At 40.9% G+C, this 18,261-nt stretch overlaps 1 protein-coding gene and 1 long non-coding RNA gene across 2 annotated transcripts in view; one reads left to right on the top strand and one right to left on the bottom strand.

The window, feature by feature from the left end:
* The window catches only part of LOC137347739 (uncharacterized), a 105,117-nt gene extending 97,503 nt beyond the window's left edge, over nt 1–7,614 (top strand). The window contains exons 2-3 of the long non-coding RNA XR_010969011.1: nt 6,496–6,562; nt 7,534–7,614. This is a non-coding gene — a long non-coding RNA (uncharacterized lncRNA). The remainder of the gene's footprint in view (nt 1–6,495; nt 6,563–7,533) is intronic.
* A 2,826-nt stretch (nt 7,615–10,440) lies between these two features.
* LOC137347736 (multiple epidermal growth factor-like domains protein 9) overlaps nt 10,441–18,261 on the bottom strand; it is a 317,937-nt gene continuing 310,116 nt past the window's right edge. The window contains exons 5-6 of the mRNA XM_068012633.1: nt 17,737–18,000; nt 10,441–14,381 (exon numbers count right to left, since the gene is read on the bottom strand). Coding sequence (XP_067868734.1) covers nt 13,909–14,381; nt 17,737–18,000 — 737 coding nt within the window. The 3' untranslated portion in view covers nt 10,441–13,908. The remainder of the gene's footprint in view (nt 14,382–17,736; nt 18,001–18,261) is intronic.

Here is an 18,261-nt window from a genome sequence, read left to right as displayed (position 1 = left end):
GCTGCAGTATTTTGCTTTTGTATTACGGATAGTCTGGTTCAGCCTTCAACATTTTCTAGTGAGAGAGATGGAGACAGTGGCTCGGGAATGGAATTTGTGGCAGGGACTGAAGATAATGGCTTCAGTTTTCCCAATATTTAATCGGATTTCTGCACATCCAGTACTGGATATCAGACAAGCAATTTGACAATTTCGAGTCAGTGGAGGGGTCGAGAGAGAAGTGGTGGTGAGGTAGAGCTGGGTGTCATCAGCACCTAAGTGGAAACTGATGTGTTTTTGGATGATGTTGCTGAGGGGTACATGTGGATGAGAACTAGGAGGGGACCAAGAATAGGTCCTTGGGGTACACTAGAGGTAACAGTGTGGGAGTGGAAAGAAAAGCCATTGCAGGTGATTCTCTGGCTCCGATTAGATAGATAAGAATGGAGCCAATTGAGTGTAGTCCCACCCAGCTGGACGAAGGTTGAAAGGAGTTGGAGGAGGATGGTGTGATCAACTGGGCAGACAGGTCGAGAAGGATGAGGAGGGATAGTTTGCCTTTGTCACAGTCACAAAGGATGTCATTGCTAACTTTGTGATCCATTTTGGTAATGAGGCAGGGGAAGAAACATGATTGGAGGGATTCAAATATCGAGTTCTAGGAACGATGGGCATAGATTTGGGAGGCGACAACATCTTCAAGGACTTTGAGAGGAAATGAGGGTTGGAGATGGGGCAGTAGCTTGCAAGGACAGAGGGGTCAGGGTTGGGATTTTTGAGGAGATAGTTGTTAGTTCAAATCCACTGTGGGGGTAACGATGAGCAAATTGTACCCAGTATTGTTTAATTCCAATCCAACTAGGATTCTGATAGCAAAAATAGTGCAGAGAAAAAGATGCATATTTGGTATTATGACAGATACTCATGCTTCCTAGATGGCTCAGCAAGTTTAACCAATGAATAGCTGAGCTGTAGAGACCACAAAGGCACCAAGTTCCATTTTTGGCCTATTCTCAAACTCACTGTCAAGCCTAGGGTGGCGCAGTGGTTAGCACCGCAGCCTCACAGCTCCAGCGACCCGGGTTCAATTCTGGGTACTGCCTGTGTAGAGTTTGCAAGTTCTCCCTATCTCTGCGTGGGTTTTCTCTGGGTTCCTCCCACAGCCAAAAGACTTGCAGGTTGGGAGGTAAATTGGCCATTATAAATTGTCCCTAGTATAGGTAGGTGGTAGGGAAATATAGGGACAGGTGGGGATGTGGTAGGAATATGGGATTAGTGTAGGATTAGTATAAATGGGTGGTTGATGGTCGGCACAGACTCGGTGGGCCAAAGGGCCTGTTTCAGTGCTGTATCTCTAAACTAAACTAAACTAAACTAAATAAAAATAATGTGGTTGAGGTAACTGTCAGCCTGTGAACTATATCTCTTCAATGAGTCAGCCCCTTTAGGAAAGGGGGTGGGGGGGTGAATTGGTGGGAACAACACACACAGGCCAATACAAATACTAATAATTTGTATTAGATGTGGGAAAATTGAAGTAGCGTTTAACCCTTTGAGGGACTTATTGAGATAGGTTGGGGGATAAAGATAGAGCGAAGGAGTCAAATATTTTGCATCCATTTTTCACTTTTGAAGATGATAACTTTGCAGCAGTACGTAATTGGTGTGCAGCTAAAATTGCTTATACAAGTGAGCAGTGAAATGACCTTAGAATAGATCAACATGATCAAAGCTGAAAGGGCAGCTGGACGCAATTCCTTTAATCCCAGAGGGATAAATGAAATGGGGAATATTATCTGTGAGCCACTTGTTGATTGAGGTATGATCTAAGTATGTTCCTATTGATTGGACGGAGACCTAGGTGGTCCATTAATTAAGAAAGGGAAACGATTGAATGCTGGAAATCGGAGTTTGAAGTTGATTATAGTGAACCATTTTATGGGATGTGATAAACGATTATTTGGAGAGTTTGGCGAGTATTTGGGATTCTCAAGATAACTTTGGAAAATAATGGTCCTGTCCCATTAATTATTTAAGTTATTTAAGGAAGTGACCAGTATCATGGGTGATTCTTTGATTTGCAGAAAGCATTTGATAAAGTACTATATAGAAACTACTGGGTATAATTAGACCATCTGCAATTAGTAGGCCAATTCATACTGAATTGGTAACTCATTCAGATCTCATTAGCAGGGTGTTATCATTAATGAGTGTGGATGTAATGGGGTCTGGTCATAAATGACATTTCACAATGTTGGGACCATTGCACTAATGATTTTTAGTTTAGTTTAGTTTTTAGTTTAGAGATACAGCACTGAAACAGGCCCTTCGGCCCACCGAGTCTGTGCCGACCATCAACCACCCGTTTATACTAATCCTACACTAATTCCATATTCCTACTACATCCCCACCTGTCCCTATATTTCCCGACCACCTACCTATACTAGGGGCAATTTATAATGGCCAATTAACCTATCAACCTGCAAGTCTTTGGCATGTGGGAGGAAACCGGAGCACCCGGAGGAAACCCACGCAGACACAGGGAGAAGGTAAGATGCAGTTGATGTGTTTTTGGACTTGCAAAAGATGTTTGATAAAGTGTCACAAATTTTTAGCAAGATTGAAGCCCATGGAATTAAAAGGGCAGTGATTGACTTTAGAGACAGAGAGTAATGGTGAACAGTTGTTTTTCAGACTGAATCAAAGCGTATTGGGGTTGGTTTTAGGATCACTGTTTTTTTAGACATAATAATGACCTAGACTTGGGTGCAGGGGGCATAATATTCAATCTTGCAGATGATACAAAACTTGAAAATATAGTTAAAGAGTGAGTAAGATCATAGCAGACTCCAGATGATCTAGACAGACTGGTGAAATGGGAAGACACAAGGCATGTGAAATGTAATGCAGAGAGATGTGAAGCAATGCATTTTGGAAGGAAAAGTGAGGCGAGATGATCTAAACTAATTAGCACAATTTTAAAAGAAATGTCAGGGGAGCTCACATAAACAAATCGTTGGAGGTGGGAAGACAAGTTGAGGCTGTTTATTGTGCCCACTTGAGGATAGTGCACTTAAGGAAGGATGTCCAGGTGTTTCAGACAGTGCAGAGGTGATTTACCAGAATGGTACCAGAAATGAAGGAATTCAGTTATGTAAGATTTAAGAAGCTGGGATTGCTTTGCTTACAGCAGAGAAGGTTGAGGGGAGATTTAATAAAGGTGTTCAAAATTACAAGGGGTTTTGATGGAGTAAATATGGAGAAACTATTTCCAATGGCAGGATGGTTAGCAACCAGTAGACATAAACTTAAAGTAATTGGCAGAAAAGTTAGGACTGAGGAACATTTCTTTTACTCAGTGAGTTATAGTGTGTTATGCATTGCCTGAAAGGGTGGTGGAACAGATTTGAGAGAAACTTTTGCAAAGGGGATTAGATATGTACTTGAAAAGGGAACATTTACAGGGCTACAGTTAAAGAGCAAAGGAGTTTGAGTAATTGAATAGCTCAAAGAACTGGCGCAGGCCTGATGGGCTAAATGGCCTCCTTCTTTGCTGTATGAATATAATAAAAACATATAATTAGTACTACTCTTAAATTCACAGATAATATGAATATGTATATGGGGTGAATTATTTCAGACAAAGCGAAAGATTGTAGGCTAATCTAGACCAGTTGTGTTGTAGGTATTCTTTAATGTGAACAATCATAGGGTTATGCATTTGTAATTGAGTAACTCTCAGTATTTTTATACAATACAGCAGTAAAGGGACTTGGAGGTGATAGTTGATCACCTATTAAAGATGTACAGACAGCCCGAGGTGACAGGAGGGTAAGCAAATGGGTTTTTATGTTGCATAGTGAGGGCCATCGTGTTTACAACTGATAGCCCTGTACTTGGGATCTTTAAGGCTTTGATATGTCCATAATTTGAGTACTGTGTGCAGTTTTGGTCCCTTTTTTTTTGGTGAAGGATATCCAAACTCTGAGAAGGTACAGAGGGCGGTGACAAAAGAGTAAATTTTATATCCAACTCTCAATCCGCTAAACCTATGCGTATTGTGACTATAATCTGTGTCTGTTAGACCCAGATGTTATTCCCACAATACCATCCCATCAACATCAGCATGCATAAAGATCCCAGCATTGAGACCCTGGTCATGGCTAGTCAGTTATGCTGGGTGGCCCACATCATCCGCATGCCTGACACAAGGCTCCCAAAGCATTCTTTCTACTCCAAGCTCCGTCACAGCAAGAGGTTACCAGGAGGGCAGAGCAAATGCTATAAGTATGTCCTTAAAGTATCCCTGAAAAAATGTGACATCCCCACTGATTCGTGGGAACCTCCTGCCTGAGACTGCCCAAAATGGAAAGGAAGCATCCATGAAGGTGCCATCCAGTTCAAACAATGTTGACATGCCCAGGCAGCAACCAAGTGCAAATAGCGAAGAGCTTTCAGAAATTCAAGCATCCCATTCACTCACCACCTCAAACACTACCTGCCCCACTGTGGCAGAATGCGCGGATCCAGAATTGGACTATTCAGTCACCTAAGGACCCACCACCCTAGAGAGGAAGAAAGTCATCTTTGTTCCTAAGGGACTGCCCAAGAAGAAGACTACATAAAGATCACAATTGGTTCAAATTTTCTATTTATTCAAGCCAATGAGCTTTATTTGAGGTCAAAATTGATAGCGGCCTAGAGTAAACATTGATGAAGAACTGAAGGTGGGATTCTGAAAGAAGAGATGGCAGCTGTTGGTTAGACTTGTGAAAGACATAAAGAAACTATGGGCTGGATTTTCCCTGTGGGCTTTTGAGCACTGCTGTTGAACTCCAATGTGGGTCTGATGCCCTCACTGGGCTGGATTTTGTTTTCCCGCTGCTGGGAGAGGCGGCGGGCATTTAAAAAAAAATAAAAGGCAGCCTCCCTGTCACCGCAACCGTAAGCTCTTTAGAATATGCAGGGCGTTTGCACCCCCCACCCCTCCCAATCATGTGGTGGCCTCGGCAATGCCGTGAATGGCGTCAACTGTCTCTGTGCAGGCGTTTGCGCCATCTTTTATAAGGGTTGCCAGCCCTGTGTGCAGAATGCAGACTTGCCCCATTCTCCACCCCAAGCCCCCCAACCCCACTACACTGAAAATAAATGTTTTCGGTGTTTTCTTTTCCACCCCGCCCACACTCAAATTGCAAAGTTCACCATGTTTAGATGCCCCTTCCCCACCTCGGTGGTGTCAGCTATCCCTGGACAGTGCTGCGTGTCGTACTGAGGATCCAGAACTGTACATAAGATCACGGATAATTCAATTTAAATGTATGCAAACAGGTAAGTTCAATATTGAAAGCATGGTACCGCCGCAGAGCGACAGAGGGCCCGCCACGGAGCTTCCCCGTTGCCGGGAAGATTAGGCCCAGAAATCTCAGCATTGGGCTCCATAGCGGGTCGCTGCCACTCCGATATTCTGTTCCTTCTCTTTTTTTGTTTTCGCCCCCACCCGCCCGATTTCGGGAGGCAAACAAAATCCAGCCTATTGTGTGGGGAACAGTCACTCAATATGATTTTCCTCACTGGTCAATTAGTGGCCAGTAGGTGGACTCTCAAAGTTGGGCCAATCAGAGGCCTTCGGCTTCAAAGCAGCAGCAGGATATAATGGAAGTTAAGTGAGGGTCAAAATGGAGGGGCCTTCTTTCCACCTTAATTTAAAATTTTTAAAAAATGGCTTTTGCAGCCAGGCAACCACTGGTGGGGCCGGGTTATGAGGTGGGTGGGATGGTGGGGATGCAGAGCAAGAGATGGGTTTATCTCTATAGGGCAGCCCATGGCTGCTGCAGCATTCGGGCAGGCAGGGAAGCCCTCCAAGCTTGCCTGAAGCTCTCCACCCCTTACTGTTTTCCACCCCGCCCAAGTCTACCTCCAGGCAGTTTAACAGGCCCCACCATCTCTGGGAGCCTGAAGACCGACTGGAAAATCCCAGTTTGCCTCCTTTTTAAGTATCCCTTAACAAGCCATGAGCAGGCGGGTAGTCCTGGCACTGCCCCCTCCTGCCTGTGCAAAAATGGCCCAGGGGTAGATGGAACCAGGGAATTGGCACGCAGGCCAGTGGCACTATTTTTAGTGCCTGCCTTCACTCACGGTCCCCGGGGGGTTTAAAAATCAGGCTGTATGTTTAGGTTGTGCACCAGATGCATGAACAAACATGGGTAGTGCAAGTGAATTACAGATTTGTATGCATTCTTGTGGATTTAGTGGGCATATAATGCACAAATTATACTGAAAATTACTTTTGTATCTACCCATCTTTAATTGCTTAGAATCTTCGAGTTCATTTTTGGCTTTTTCATTACCACCCTTATTGAATCTTTCCATTGTCTAAAATATTAGTATTATTTGTACACAATAGACAATTTGCATCATATCCTGTTCTGATAAGGACATTGAATTTTAATTTTGTTTACAATAGTTGGAAAGGGCAAGTTCTTGCACAATTAAATATATTGCATTACTTTTTTGAAGGGCATCAAACTAAAACAAAAATGTTGGACCATGGATCTGAAGAAGTCACGTGAATTTATAATTAAAGGTAAGGTATTTTTTTCTCTTGGGTTTCATAATGACAGAGTGCGGCTTGAGGATAAACATTCCAGAAAATACCATGATTGTTTCTCGGAGCACAAAAAGACGAGGAAAAAGTTTTATATGATGCCAAGGGGCATCAGACATCCCATTCTCTAATCAGTGGTGCCCGTGTTCTAAATTTTCAGACTGCCAAGTGATGGGCCAGTCTGAGCGAGTTGGACTGATCTTGTGAACGTTTTAGAATAATGCAGCTTTTAAAAAGAGAGAATAAAATTGCATTTATGTGACATCAGAACATATCCTTTACAGTCAATGTAAAGTGCGGTTACTGTAATGCAAGCAAAAGACAGCAGCAAATTAGGTTCCATGAAACTAAATGACCAGATACTCTGTTATTTTGGTGAAGACTGGGGATGGGATCTTTTTACTTCTGTATCAGCAGACACAGAGCTTCATCCAAAAAATGGCACTTCTAACAATATTAGTATTGCACTAAAGTGTCAGCCTATTTTATGTGCTTAGGCTCATAGTATAAATACCTGATTAGATGGAGAGTGCCAGCAATTGGGCTAATTTGATACTGCTGAACATTTTTTTCAGATGGTACCTTCACTTGAACTTATTTGTTTTTTTAAAAATTAACCATTATATGCTAAATGAAGCTTGTTGGAGCATTAATTAAGATGTGGAAAATCTGATTGGATCTTTAGAACTATAATACAATGTTACAATTAAGATTCAGATGCGGCAGATCTGTGTTCCTGGTGTAAGAGTAGAGGTCTTTTGAGTAACATTGGTTGTGGGACTGTTCATGAGGACTGACAATTCACACAGTCGTAAAGGATGAACTCTTGCATGAAGTAGACTTGCCTTTCTGGCTCTAGGTCCCACTGACACAGAAGGAACTTCATGTTTGGGATTTTATATATATTTTTAAAATATTTTGATTTCCTCCACCCCATACCTTTTCTACAGATTCAATTGCTATATGGTGCCCATAATATGTGAGCCGCATGGAAGATGGCAGGATCCCCAAAGACACATTATACAGCGAGCTCGCCACTGGTATCAGACCCACCGGCCGTCCATGTCTCCGTTATAAAGACGTCTGCAAACGCGACATGAAATCGTGTGACATTGATCACAAGTCGTGGGAGTCAGTTGCCAGCATTCGCCAGAGCTGGCGGGCAGCCATAAAGACAGGGCTAAATTGTGGCGAGTCGAAGAGACTTAGTAGTTGGCAGGAAAAAAGACAGAGGCGCAAGGGGAGAGCCAACTGTGCAACAGCCCCAACAAACAAATTTCTCTGCAGCACCTGTGGAAGAGCCTGTCACTCCAGAATTGGCCTTTATAGCCACTCCAGGCGCTGCTTCACAAACCACTGACCACCTCCAGGCGCGTATCCATTGTCTCTCGAGATAAGGAGGCCCAAAAGAAAGAATCAATTAATAATAATGGATTTATTAAAAACCTATAAGGGATTCATCTGCCAGTTTCCAATAGTTTGGTGTATGTGTTTTTTTTTTAAATGGCTGCTCCACTGTGCCATTTTTGTCATGTTTATCAGGCTGTACTGCCAAATGAAAAAGAAAAATACACCAGAGAAACCAAGACTTTGTTTAAACTTTTTTTTTATTTGCTGGTCATGTTTCAGTATGTTGGTAAACTCAAATAAGAATAAAGGAATACGAAGGTATACAAGTACTGGGATTTCTTAATTCCTGTAATAATGCATCCATCCAGAAGAGCTTTTTAGTATTTGTTTCGGTGTCGGGGCAGTGGGTAAATAAAAGCATCCATTGCACATCCATTCCTGCTATTCGTTCTTTTGCCCACCCCCAACTCCACATGATTGTGTATCATATTGTGAAGTTGCTTGGTAAGAAAGGTTATTGCAGTTGTGTGAGAGCAGTAATGAAGCCCAATTTAATTGTGCCACTATTTTTTTATTTATTTAGAGATACAGCACTGAAACAGGCCCTTCGGCCCACCGGGTCTGTGCCGACCAACAACCACCCATTTATACTAACCCTACAGTAATCCCATATTCCCTACCACCTACCTACACTAGGGGCAATTTACAATGACCAATTTACCTATCACCTGCAAGTCTTTGGCTGTGGGAGGAAACCAGAGCACCCGGTGAAAACCCACGCGGTCACAGGGAGAACTTACAAACTCTGCACAGGCAGTACCCAGAATTGAACCCGGGTCCCTGGAGCTGTGAGGCTGTGGTGCTAACCACTGCGCCACTGTGCCGCCTCTCTCACACAAATCTATATGCTTAAAGTATAAACCCAGTATTTTCATAATCAACGTCAGAAGCTTGACAAACATGATGTGGAAATGAGTTCATAGTGTCTGTGGGTAGAAATACTGGCTTTGCACCTGACATACACAAACGTCAGTATAATTGTCCCAGGTCATATCCTTTTCATTTAAGTTTGTATGGCTTAGTCTGTGTACTCAATGTCATTTTATGTTTGAGAAATTACTCAGTGAGAACACTAACAAAATTTAATAACCAATGTCCCATATATCTGGAATGGAGTGTCACCTAATTAGGCATTGAAGTGTACACAATGAGGTTTTGCTGAGTTTAAAGATGTGCTTTTGCTTTAACAAGCAGTTTTGGATCAGGAACATCATCATGCAACTGTGCTGCACTGTGAACATTTGCAATATAGTTTTACTTTTGTCGCACACCAGTTTTTTTTTGTATTTAATTTTTGAAAACATAAGCAGTGGTCATGACTGGTGATGTCAATGCATCTTTGCATTATTATGTATTTATCTGTATACCAATGTGTTAAATAGGCTTCCAAGGCAATTGATCAGATGCCAGTGTCCCTTCAATTCCACCGAACAGTGAATATTAGCAATATATGTACAGGGAAAAATATCATCACTTGGTTTGCAAAGTAATGGATGTGAAATGAATGGATTTGCACATTTCAAGTAGCTATGTTATTCTCACTGGTTCTTATTGTTCGCTATTGCTGTATTGAAAGCAGCATCTCTTCCAGCACCAGCCTTCAGAAAGGTACAACACTTCCAATCTTTCAGTGAAACTTCGCAATGTAAGTTAGTGTTGAAAAGCCAGCATCATTTTAAGGGTTCTATACTTTTTTTATACATAAATACAAACACTTAACATTCAAGGAAAGAAGTATGTACTCAATCAATAAACATCTTTAAACTCACATTCTTTTCTAAATACAAGTATTTACAAATTTTGTTGTAACTTATTTTTATAAACTTGCCTTGTAACAACCAGTTTGCATGAACTACTGTACAATGAAAGCAAGTGCTTTATCTGCTCTAGTTAACAACTTAGGCTTTGTTTTTAAACAAACTAATCAAATGGCTTCAACACAAATAGATAGTGAACTTGTTGCCACATAACTAAGTTTACAGGTCTGAAGACGAAGCAATTATAAATTTAACAGTCTGCAAAATGTTGAAACTAAGGCATATTGAATGTATCCTATCCCTCGAGTATCAGCTGTTTACGGCTTCGTGCTTTTGAACACTGAAGAGAATATATTTTACCAAGTTTCCTGTGTGTTGAGGCTCTATCTGAATAATTTATGACAAATACACTTACTTAGAAAACCTTTTTACAATTCAAATATCCTTTCCCCATTTGGATTTTTGACATCCTTTTCTGACAACCTGGTTCATTAACAAATGTTGCACATGAACATTTATGTCAGGAAACTGCACAGGTATTCATGTGAGATCTGAAGGACATCCTCGCTTTTGAGTTCCATTTCTTAGAAATTTTCTCTCAGTGCCTGGTAAAGTTAGGACTTTCTACCAAAAGCACTCTCCCCTTCCCACAAACACCACGCTACCCCGCCCCTTCCCCCACCACCACCCAGATAAACACCGATGAGGGTGGCTGTCTAGCTCAACCCTACCCCTACCATCAAAGCATCTAACTGCTCTCTTGAATGACTGATTAATTGTGGAGCTTTTGTATTTACTACCATACCCTGTACTAACCATTGAGACTGATATCAGTTTTAAAAAATATTTTTTGAAACAGTTTGTAGCTATGTCCCCTGTTTCTCCTCTTCCATCATAAAGCTTAGACTTTCAAGTGTAATAGAGCTACAGATCTAAAAACTTGGAGAAAATGCTGAAAGACCAGAAATCTCATTCTGCAGGTCTTTTCATGTCTGACCATGCGAGTAGGGAGCTGTTGGCATTATAAGGGAGGAGGATAGTAAGGAAGGGGTGGGGATGAAATGTCAAAATGGGCAAACAAGAAACCACAAAAAAAAATGGTCACAATTTAAATGTATGTTTTGTGTGTTCTCCAGTGTTCATTTTTATTGAATCACTAAGTTTAAAAGTGTTTTAATAATCATTGGTAGGGTCAATGAACAATCATAAATATAAAGAGAGGTTAAGGCCCTCATTTGTTTCTATAGAACAATTATTAAACTATCTAATTGGACTGTAAAAAACCATCTAGAGATGCATTCTATCATTTGGGAGATGAAATGGACAAAGAGCATGTGGGAGCAGCAGAGTTAGCAGAAGCAGGTTTTTGAGATGGTTTTAAGTGTACTGAGAGGGCCACCCAGGCAAATGCATTTAGTAAGAGATTTCCGCACTGCAGGGGCATGATGACAAAATTCTCCACTAATAGTGGAATGAAGGGAAGGTGAGAGATTCATGGTAGATCAGAGTCAGAAGAGCAGAGGGTGCGAGCTTGTAAATATAAAGATGTACAAATTTTGTTTGCAAAATTCTAAGGATGTTGCCTTGTGGCAAACAACCTAGTTAGGCCCCAGCTGGGAGTGTGTCCAATTCTGGGCACCACACTTTTAGGAAGGATGTCTAGGCCTTCGAGAGGGTACAGAGGAGATTGATTAGAAAGGTACCTGGGATGAAAGACTTCAGTTATATGGAGAAAAACTGGAGAAACTTGGGTTGTTTTCCTTAGAGCAGAGAAGGTTAAGGGGAGACTTGATGGGTGCTCAAAAACATCATGATGGGTTTTGATAGAGTAAATAAGGAGAAATGTTTCTAGTGGTAAAGGGTCAGTAACAAAAAGAGAGATTTAATGTAATTGGCAAAAGAACCAGAAGTGACATGAAATTTTTTTACACGGCAAGTTATGATGTGGAATATCATATCTGAAAAGGTGATGGAAGCAGATTCAAAAACAAATTTCACCAGAAAACTGGATAAATATTTGAAAAACAAACATTTGCTGGGCATTGGGCAAAGAGTAGGTGAGTGGGACTAATTGTGTAGCTCTTTTCAAAGAGCCAGCACATACACAATGGGCTGAATGATGAAGCACAGTCGCTCATCATTCTATCAGTGTGAAAATGAGTGCAGAAACAGGATGGAGCAAGGCCAGGGAGGGATTTAAGGATCTGGGTAAGGTTGCTTGAGTCAATGTACTAGAAGCTAGTGAGGACAGGAGTGATGTGTGTACAGGTTATCCAGGGTATCTTCACTTGAATTTTGAGAAGTGAAGATGGAGATCTCCGTGAGAGGACTGGAGAAATTCAGCCTTGATGTGACAAGTGTGTGAGGGTTTTGGTGAAACGGTAGTGGCAAAGGCAGGTTATGTTCTGTGCGGTAGAAGTAAATGGCTTTGCTAATGGTCATGTAACCCCCAATATGTAAATGTGTTCAATTAAAGAATTATAATATAGTTTAAGTGGATAGTACCAAATGAAATGTGCCAGGTCCAAAATACCACTGGGGGAAACTCATTCTTAAAAAATTAAAGACTAGACTGCTTAAAATATTCAAAATATGTACGTTACAGTAAAGATCAATAAGTACTTCAATCTTCACCTTTTATCCTTCATGTATACAGGACCTCTGACTAACATATTGATTGGAGACTCCTAAGCACAAGTGTCCTATTGCACAATCTCAGGCCTCCCATTCCCAAGGAACAGTAAATATGGGATACAAAGACCATATACAGTTATGAAACATCCCATCGGAATGGGAATAACTCCAATAATTGAGCCATTCTCCAGTGACAAAGGACGCTTCTGAACCTATACAGGAAGGAAACCAAATGGCCTTAGAATGGTCCAGTTAGCAGGTGGTGCCTCAGCTAATTATCTCTCTTCATCACTCATTCTGAAGAACCTCAAACTCCCAATGATCTAACTTTAGCTTAGAGAGTCTGAATATATCACTTCTTTCTGCAGAGAGTCTGGGATGGGGAAGAAAGGTGCTGTACTGACAGATTGATCCAGAATTGACTGGCTCACAACTGCCTTGCATCCAAACAGAATTAAGATTGCTTACAAATCTAGTTATTAGATTGAATAAAGATAATCTTTCCTCAACAACAATAATGATTAATTACAGAGTGCTGCAGGTTGATAATGGTCCTTTTCATGTGCCAAAGAAATTATTGAGATTAGCTTGCATTCATATTGTACTTCCTTTCCAGAAATTTACAATTGCACTAAACCATTCTATGGTCCTATATGTGCTTGTATTTCTCAAGTAGAGGGCCTATTAAGGCTATAGTTTACAATCAGTATTGTTGGTTCATGACTGTACCAAAGAAATTTATAATAAGTAGCCATTTTGATGCCATTTAGATACGAGTTTGCATCCACCAGATGTAAACCGGTGTTGGAAGTGACCATTCACTCAGCTTTTTCAGCAAGCTCAGGTACTGTTGCAATGTCCTTACAAACATGAAATCAATGGGCAGTGCTGCCTTGTGTGGTAGGAGACCAGAGTTGGTGACTTCTAGTTCTTGAGTAAGAGCATAGCTTTACCAATGCAATCTCTATGGAAAAATGTTGGCCCTAGCTCAATTATTGCCATTTTCCCTTGGCAACCATTAGTAACTGTCCATAGCTTGCAAACGAGTCCAAGAGTTTTTCATCTTGTGAAATCTTTGCCCTCAATGAATAATTCAGTCATTTTGTATAAAATTAGGTACCCCAATTTCTCAGGAACAGAAGTTTTTCCTGTTGCACTGTAACGCACAATACTGGCATATGTTCCTTTTTGGGTAGGGAAAATCTGTTAAATAATCATTCATCATCTCCATATTTGGAGAGGAATTGAACCTAAATTTCATTGCATCTTTAGATTTGTACAAAAATAGAAACTTATTTGGGGTGTTTTCCACTGTTGAATGGAGTAAACAAAATGTAATTCCTACATGTTTCATAAGCTCTGGGCTTCTTATGAAAACCCATTCAGTTCAAGGAAGCAAACAGCCTTACACCCTATCAGTGTCGCATTTGTATCTTGCTTGCTTTACAGAGCTTTTCAGCAGATTTACCCCATTGTGGGTTGTCTTTTCTCCAATCCTATGTTTTCAGTGTTTTTTTTTGTATTTTATATCTTGTACGAGTTCATTGGCGTCGAAAGAGACAGCTGTCCATTCGGAACCACTTCATTCACATCATCCTCCAGTAAGCCTGAAACATCAGCATTGGGGATGCTGTCATGGTAACTGCTGAAGCTTATATTATCCTCTTTAAGCTCTATCGTCCAGAAGGGAGCATTTAGCTTCCGGTTTCGGTACTCCCGGTACACGTAGACACCTGCCACAAAACCCATGAGCAGGACGACCACGGCAATAATAACTACCAATACCGCGATGTTGAACTGAGTCCATGATATTTCGGGCGTCACTGGTTCAGCTGTGCTCACTGTGCTCTGAGATGTGCTCAGTAAAGTTGCCAGGAATGTCTGGGTCTTTGTATATAATGTACTGTTTGTGACTGACGTTGATGGTGATATTGTTGTACTGGTACTTGAAGTTGTGGATGTTGGAGTGGAGGCTGTCGTCGGAACTGTAGTTACTTCTGTGGCAGGGGAGAGAGAGAGAAAAAGAAAAGTGCAATAAATAAGGCAGAAGGATAGAATTGGTGCATCAAAGGTAGGCCACAAACATTTATTGTATCATAGGTGTGCCCACCTTTTTTAGTGATATTGGATTCTGGCTTTGAGTACAACTATTTTGACACTTCAGTGGCCAGATACTGTCGACTTTTGAAGACTAGAATGCAGCCATTTTGCCGCCTTCAGTTGTTGTGATGCAGTTGTGGAGAAAAATCGCCCATGCCTAATACATCAACAATAAGATGGTATGTGCAACAGGGCTTCCCACTGAAAGGAAGTGCCAGCAACAGTATGTGACAGCCTCAGTAACGGGACCATTCATAGTAGGAATTTTTCCCCATAAGTAAATGAACTCCTTTTGTTTATCCCCATCCCTTCCTAAAAATATACCATAAGGAATTGTGAATACTCATGAGAACTACATGTCATTAACACTCCCATGCTCACTTAGCCCCTACCCCCACACAGGTAGCTGGACAAGGGCTCCCTCTAATTTTCTCTCTCTTAACAATTTTTGGAGTTAGGCTTTCCTGTTCAAGGCTGGCACCCATGTTTTTAAGAGAAATAAAATAAATCTCCGCCCTCACACTCATTGAAGCTACTTGTAGTTACTAATAGTAAAAATGGCCCGTGCTGCTTGTTGTCATAAAACTATTTGACGATTAACAAAAATGCCCAGGCATTTGCTTCAATCCTCAGTGTTCTGGTCTACAGTCTTAGAGATGCATTTTGCAGATTGTACAATGGATTAGGGACAGTTAGCAGTGACTGGCAACTCATTTTGAATAATGAATATGCACTTCCGCAATTGATGCAATTATCTTTGCTCTTTTAAAACACAAAGTCAGATGCTTGTCACCAAGTTCAAATCATGGATTATATGAACACAAAACATAAAGTACCTAAAAACCAAGACGGTTAGCATTCTTTGTAATCCATGCTGCTAAAAAGGTTCGACCAGCAGTTTATTTTGTTAACTGCTATTTGTTAAAATGCTGAAAATCCAGCAGGTGGCACCATTTCAGCACCTTTTGGCAGAAATAAAATCAGACTTGTTTTCTGAAATGTTCCATTGTTCCTAAGGCTAGATGATGTAAAATAAATTCAACGTCAATGATCTTTAAGTCCATGAAAATTATATGGTGATAATTTTACCAATTCAAACCTTTATTTTGAAGAAACATGGCTTACACCTGTCATTTTTATAAATAGCTCACACGATGGTGGGTCTGCTATTGATTTTGGGATGATTGTAGTAAATCTGTGATGAACCACATAACTCATGCCTGCTTGTTTGAATTATATGGTTTATCACTGCATGACATTGAAATCAATATCTCTTGCAAAACCATCTAGTATACTTTCCGTACTGCAGAATAAAATGATGCTATTGTGCTTAATGATCATCTCAACTCTAACAGTGAATGTAAGCTAAATGGATGATCAAATTGGAACATGTTACACAAGTTTGTGATGTCAATTTTTGCAGCCATTCTGGGTACAAGTCAGCAATGAACCCCAAATAACTCTTTACAATCCATACCCTCCAAACTGTAGACCTGTTTATGTTGCATCTGCCTCTCTTTCCTTGGCAATTTTCCAGTCAAGTTTAACTACACTTGGGGCAAGCCAGTGGTGAACTGATGATGCTGGAGATCTAACCATGTAAGTGGTGTTATAACCTTGGATTTTCAGGCTTTTTTTTTGTGTTGTCCTCTCGAATTTAGGGTGGGGGAAAATCATGAATGATGTGAGCTGAATTTTTCTTTATCCTTGCCTTCCTTTTTTAAAAAAAAATAAAGTATTGGTCAAACCGAACTAAATGGCAGAACTTTTCTAATTCAATATGTGAGCCACTATACTCTAGTAACAGGATGCGTATGAATAAAACAAATGCATTGGTTTGGTCTGTTCTGTCCCATCTCAGTAACCCCCTATTTCATAAAAGCCCTAAGCAATCTACTGCAACTTTATTACAGACCCTTCACTTGGTGCTTTATAAATGAAACCGTTGCTTTTTTTCCCTCCCACATAACACTGTGTATTCATCCTGGGGTTTGTGGCAAAACATCCAGAGGGAACACAAATGAATTTTTTTTTATGAAGCAAGTTGTTGTTGGAATACACTGCCTGGAAGAGTGGTGGGAGCTAATTCAATAGTAAACTTCAAAAGGGAATTGGATAAATACTCGAAAGTGGAAAATTTACAGCGCTTTTGCGAAAGGGCAGTGGATAGCTCTTTCAAAGAGACAGCACTGGCAGGATGGGCCAAATGGCCTCATTCTGTGCTTCATCATTCTAGGTGTTTTTTTCTGTACTTTTTTTGCTCTATATGGAAGTTTTGAAGAACATTTTTAGCACCGGGGAGAGGGAAGGAGCTTGTTGACAGTTTAAACCAGAAAGCAAAATTTAATTGTTAAGTGACCTAAATCTGACTGGGCCTGTGGCAGTCAACACAGCATGACTTGACCAGTGCTCAGCAATCCCCGAATTGTCCTGTTGTATCTCTGATCTAATTTGCATCATATGGCAGTTTGCTTCCACAATGTAAAACAAAAATGCAATCCCTAACATTTTTTACAGCAGTACTTTCAAACTATAATCTTATGGTCTGAATCAATGTCACCCATATGGTGCTGAAAATAATTTATTCATTCAGCTAGTTTTATACAATGGTTTGCTACTGTAGAATGTTTTCAATGTAAAAGAAATCTGAAAAAAAAATAGCAATATGAAACCAGAATCTTCATAAGAAAAGCAGAGTGCGCATTTTAATGTGGTGCTTATTTTAGCTTTTTGCTGAGCATTTATTTATTCATTTTATAAACTCTTTGGCTTCTATGTAACAAACTTCCGCGGAGGCCTGGGAAATTGGATTGTCTTGTGAGCAAATGTGGTGAGTCCTGCTGTACAGAAAGGGCAGAAGTGAGGGTCAAAACACTACTGGAAAAAATGGCCATGATTCATTGTCGCCAATGTGAGCTTAGTCTTCATTTTATAAAAAGATGACAGGCCTTTGGTGACACAGCACCTGGGAACACCAATGCCTGCTTCCATGATTGTCACAGCACCAATTGGAGCTGTGCTATTGTGGGAACTCTTAGTCCCCTTTCTCCCAAAGGGATTGTAAACCAGCAAATGGCTGCTCGCTATCCCCACCCTCACCCCGTCCCCCTGCCAACAGCCGTGACCGTTTGTCTATCAAGTCATAAAGCTCATTTGGACTGTGCCTGAACATTTTGAAGCATGAGTTCAATGATGTACTCCTAAAGATATTTGGCTACCTAGTGCCCAACTGCTTTTAAGCTGCATTCTCACCGATTTGGCAGTTCCTTGCCACAGGATCCCTTACATATCCTTCCGCACATTTCTCGCAGTTAAAGCCCGTCGTGTTTGATGTGCAGCTCAGGCATCGCCCAGATTCGGAGTCACAAATAGGTTGCTTGCTGTCTGCATCGGTGTTGTTGTTGCATTCGCACTTCACACAGATGCTGTCCGAATTGTAGTACCCATCAGCACACTCATTGCAGTTGGAGCCAATGTAGCCTGGCTTGCACTGGTCACAAACTGCCTCGCCTGACACTGCATGGGGGGTGGGGAGGAGAAAAAAAGACAATATTTAGCAACGAGGCTTCTTCAAAGCACAGCACTTGATAGAACACCAACATAAATGGCTCCATAAATGATCTCAAAGATTTGGCTTTTTAAAAAAAAAAATGCAACATGTATTCATCACTTGTGGCGACTGGTTACTTTTTCTCCATCCGATTTTAAAGTAAACCTTTGCATTAAGAATGGCCAAAGTGTGATTTGCTATGGTTCAGTGAACAGGTATATTCAGCG

The sequence above is a fragment of the Heterodontus francisci genome, chromosome 32, assembly GCF_036365525.1.
Source record: "Heterodontus francisci isolate sHetFra1 chromosome 32, sHetFra1.hap1, whole genome shotgun sequence".
NCBI lineage: Eukaryota > Metazoa > Chordata > Chondrichthyes > Heterodontiformes > Heterodontidae > Heterodontus > Heterodontus francisci.
Note: the sequence above shows the minus strand (reverse complement) of the source record. Positions and strands in the feature narration are given on the sequence as shown.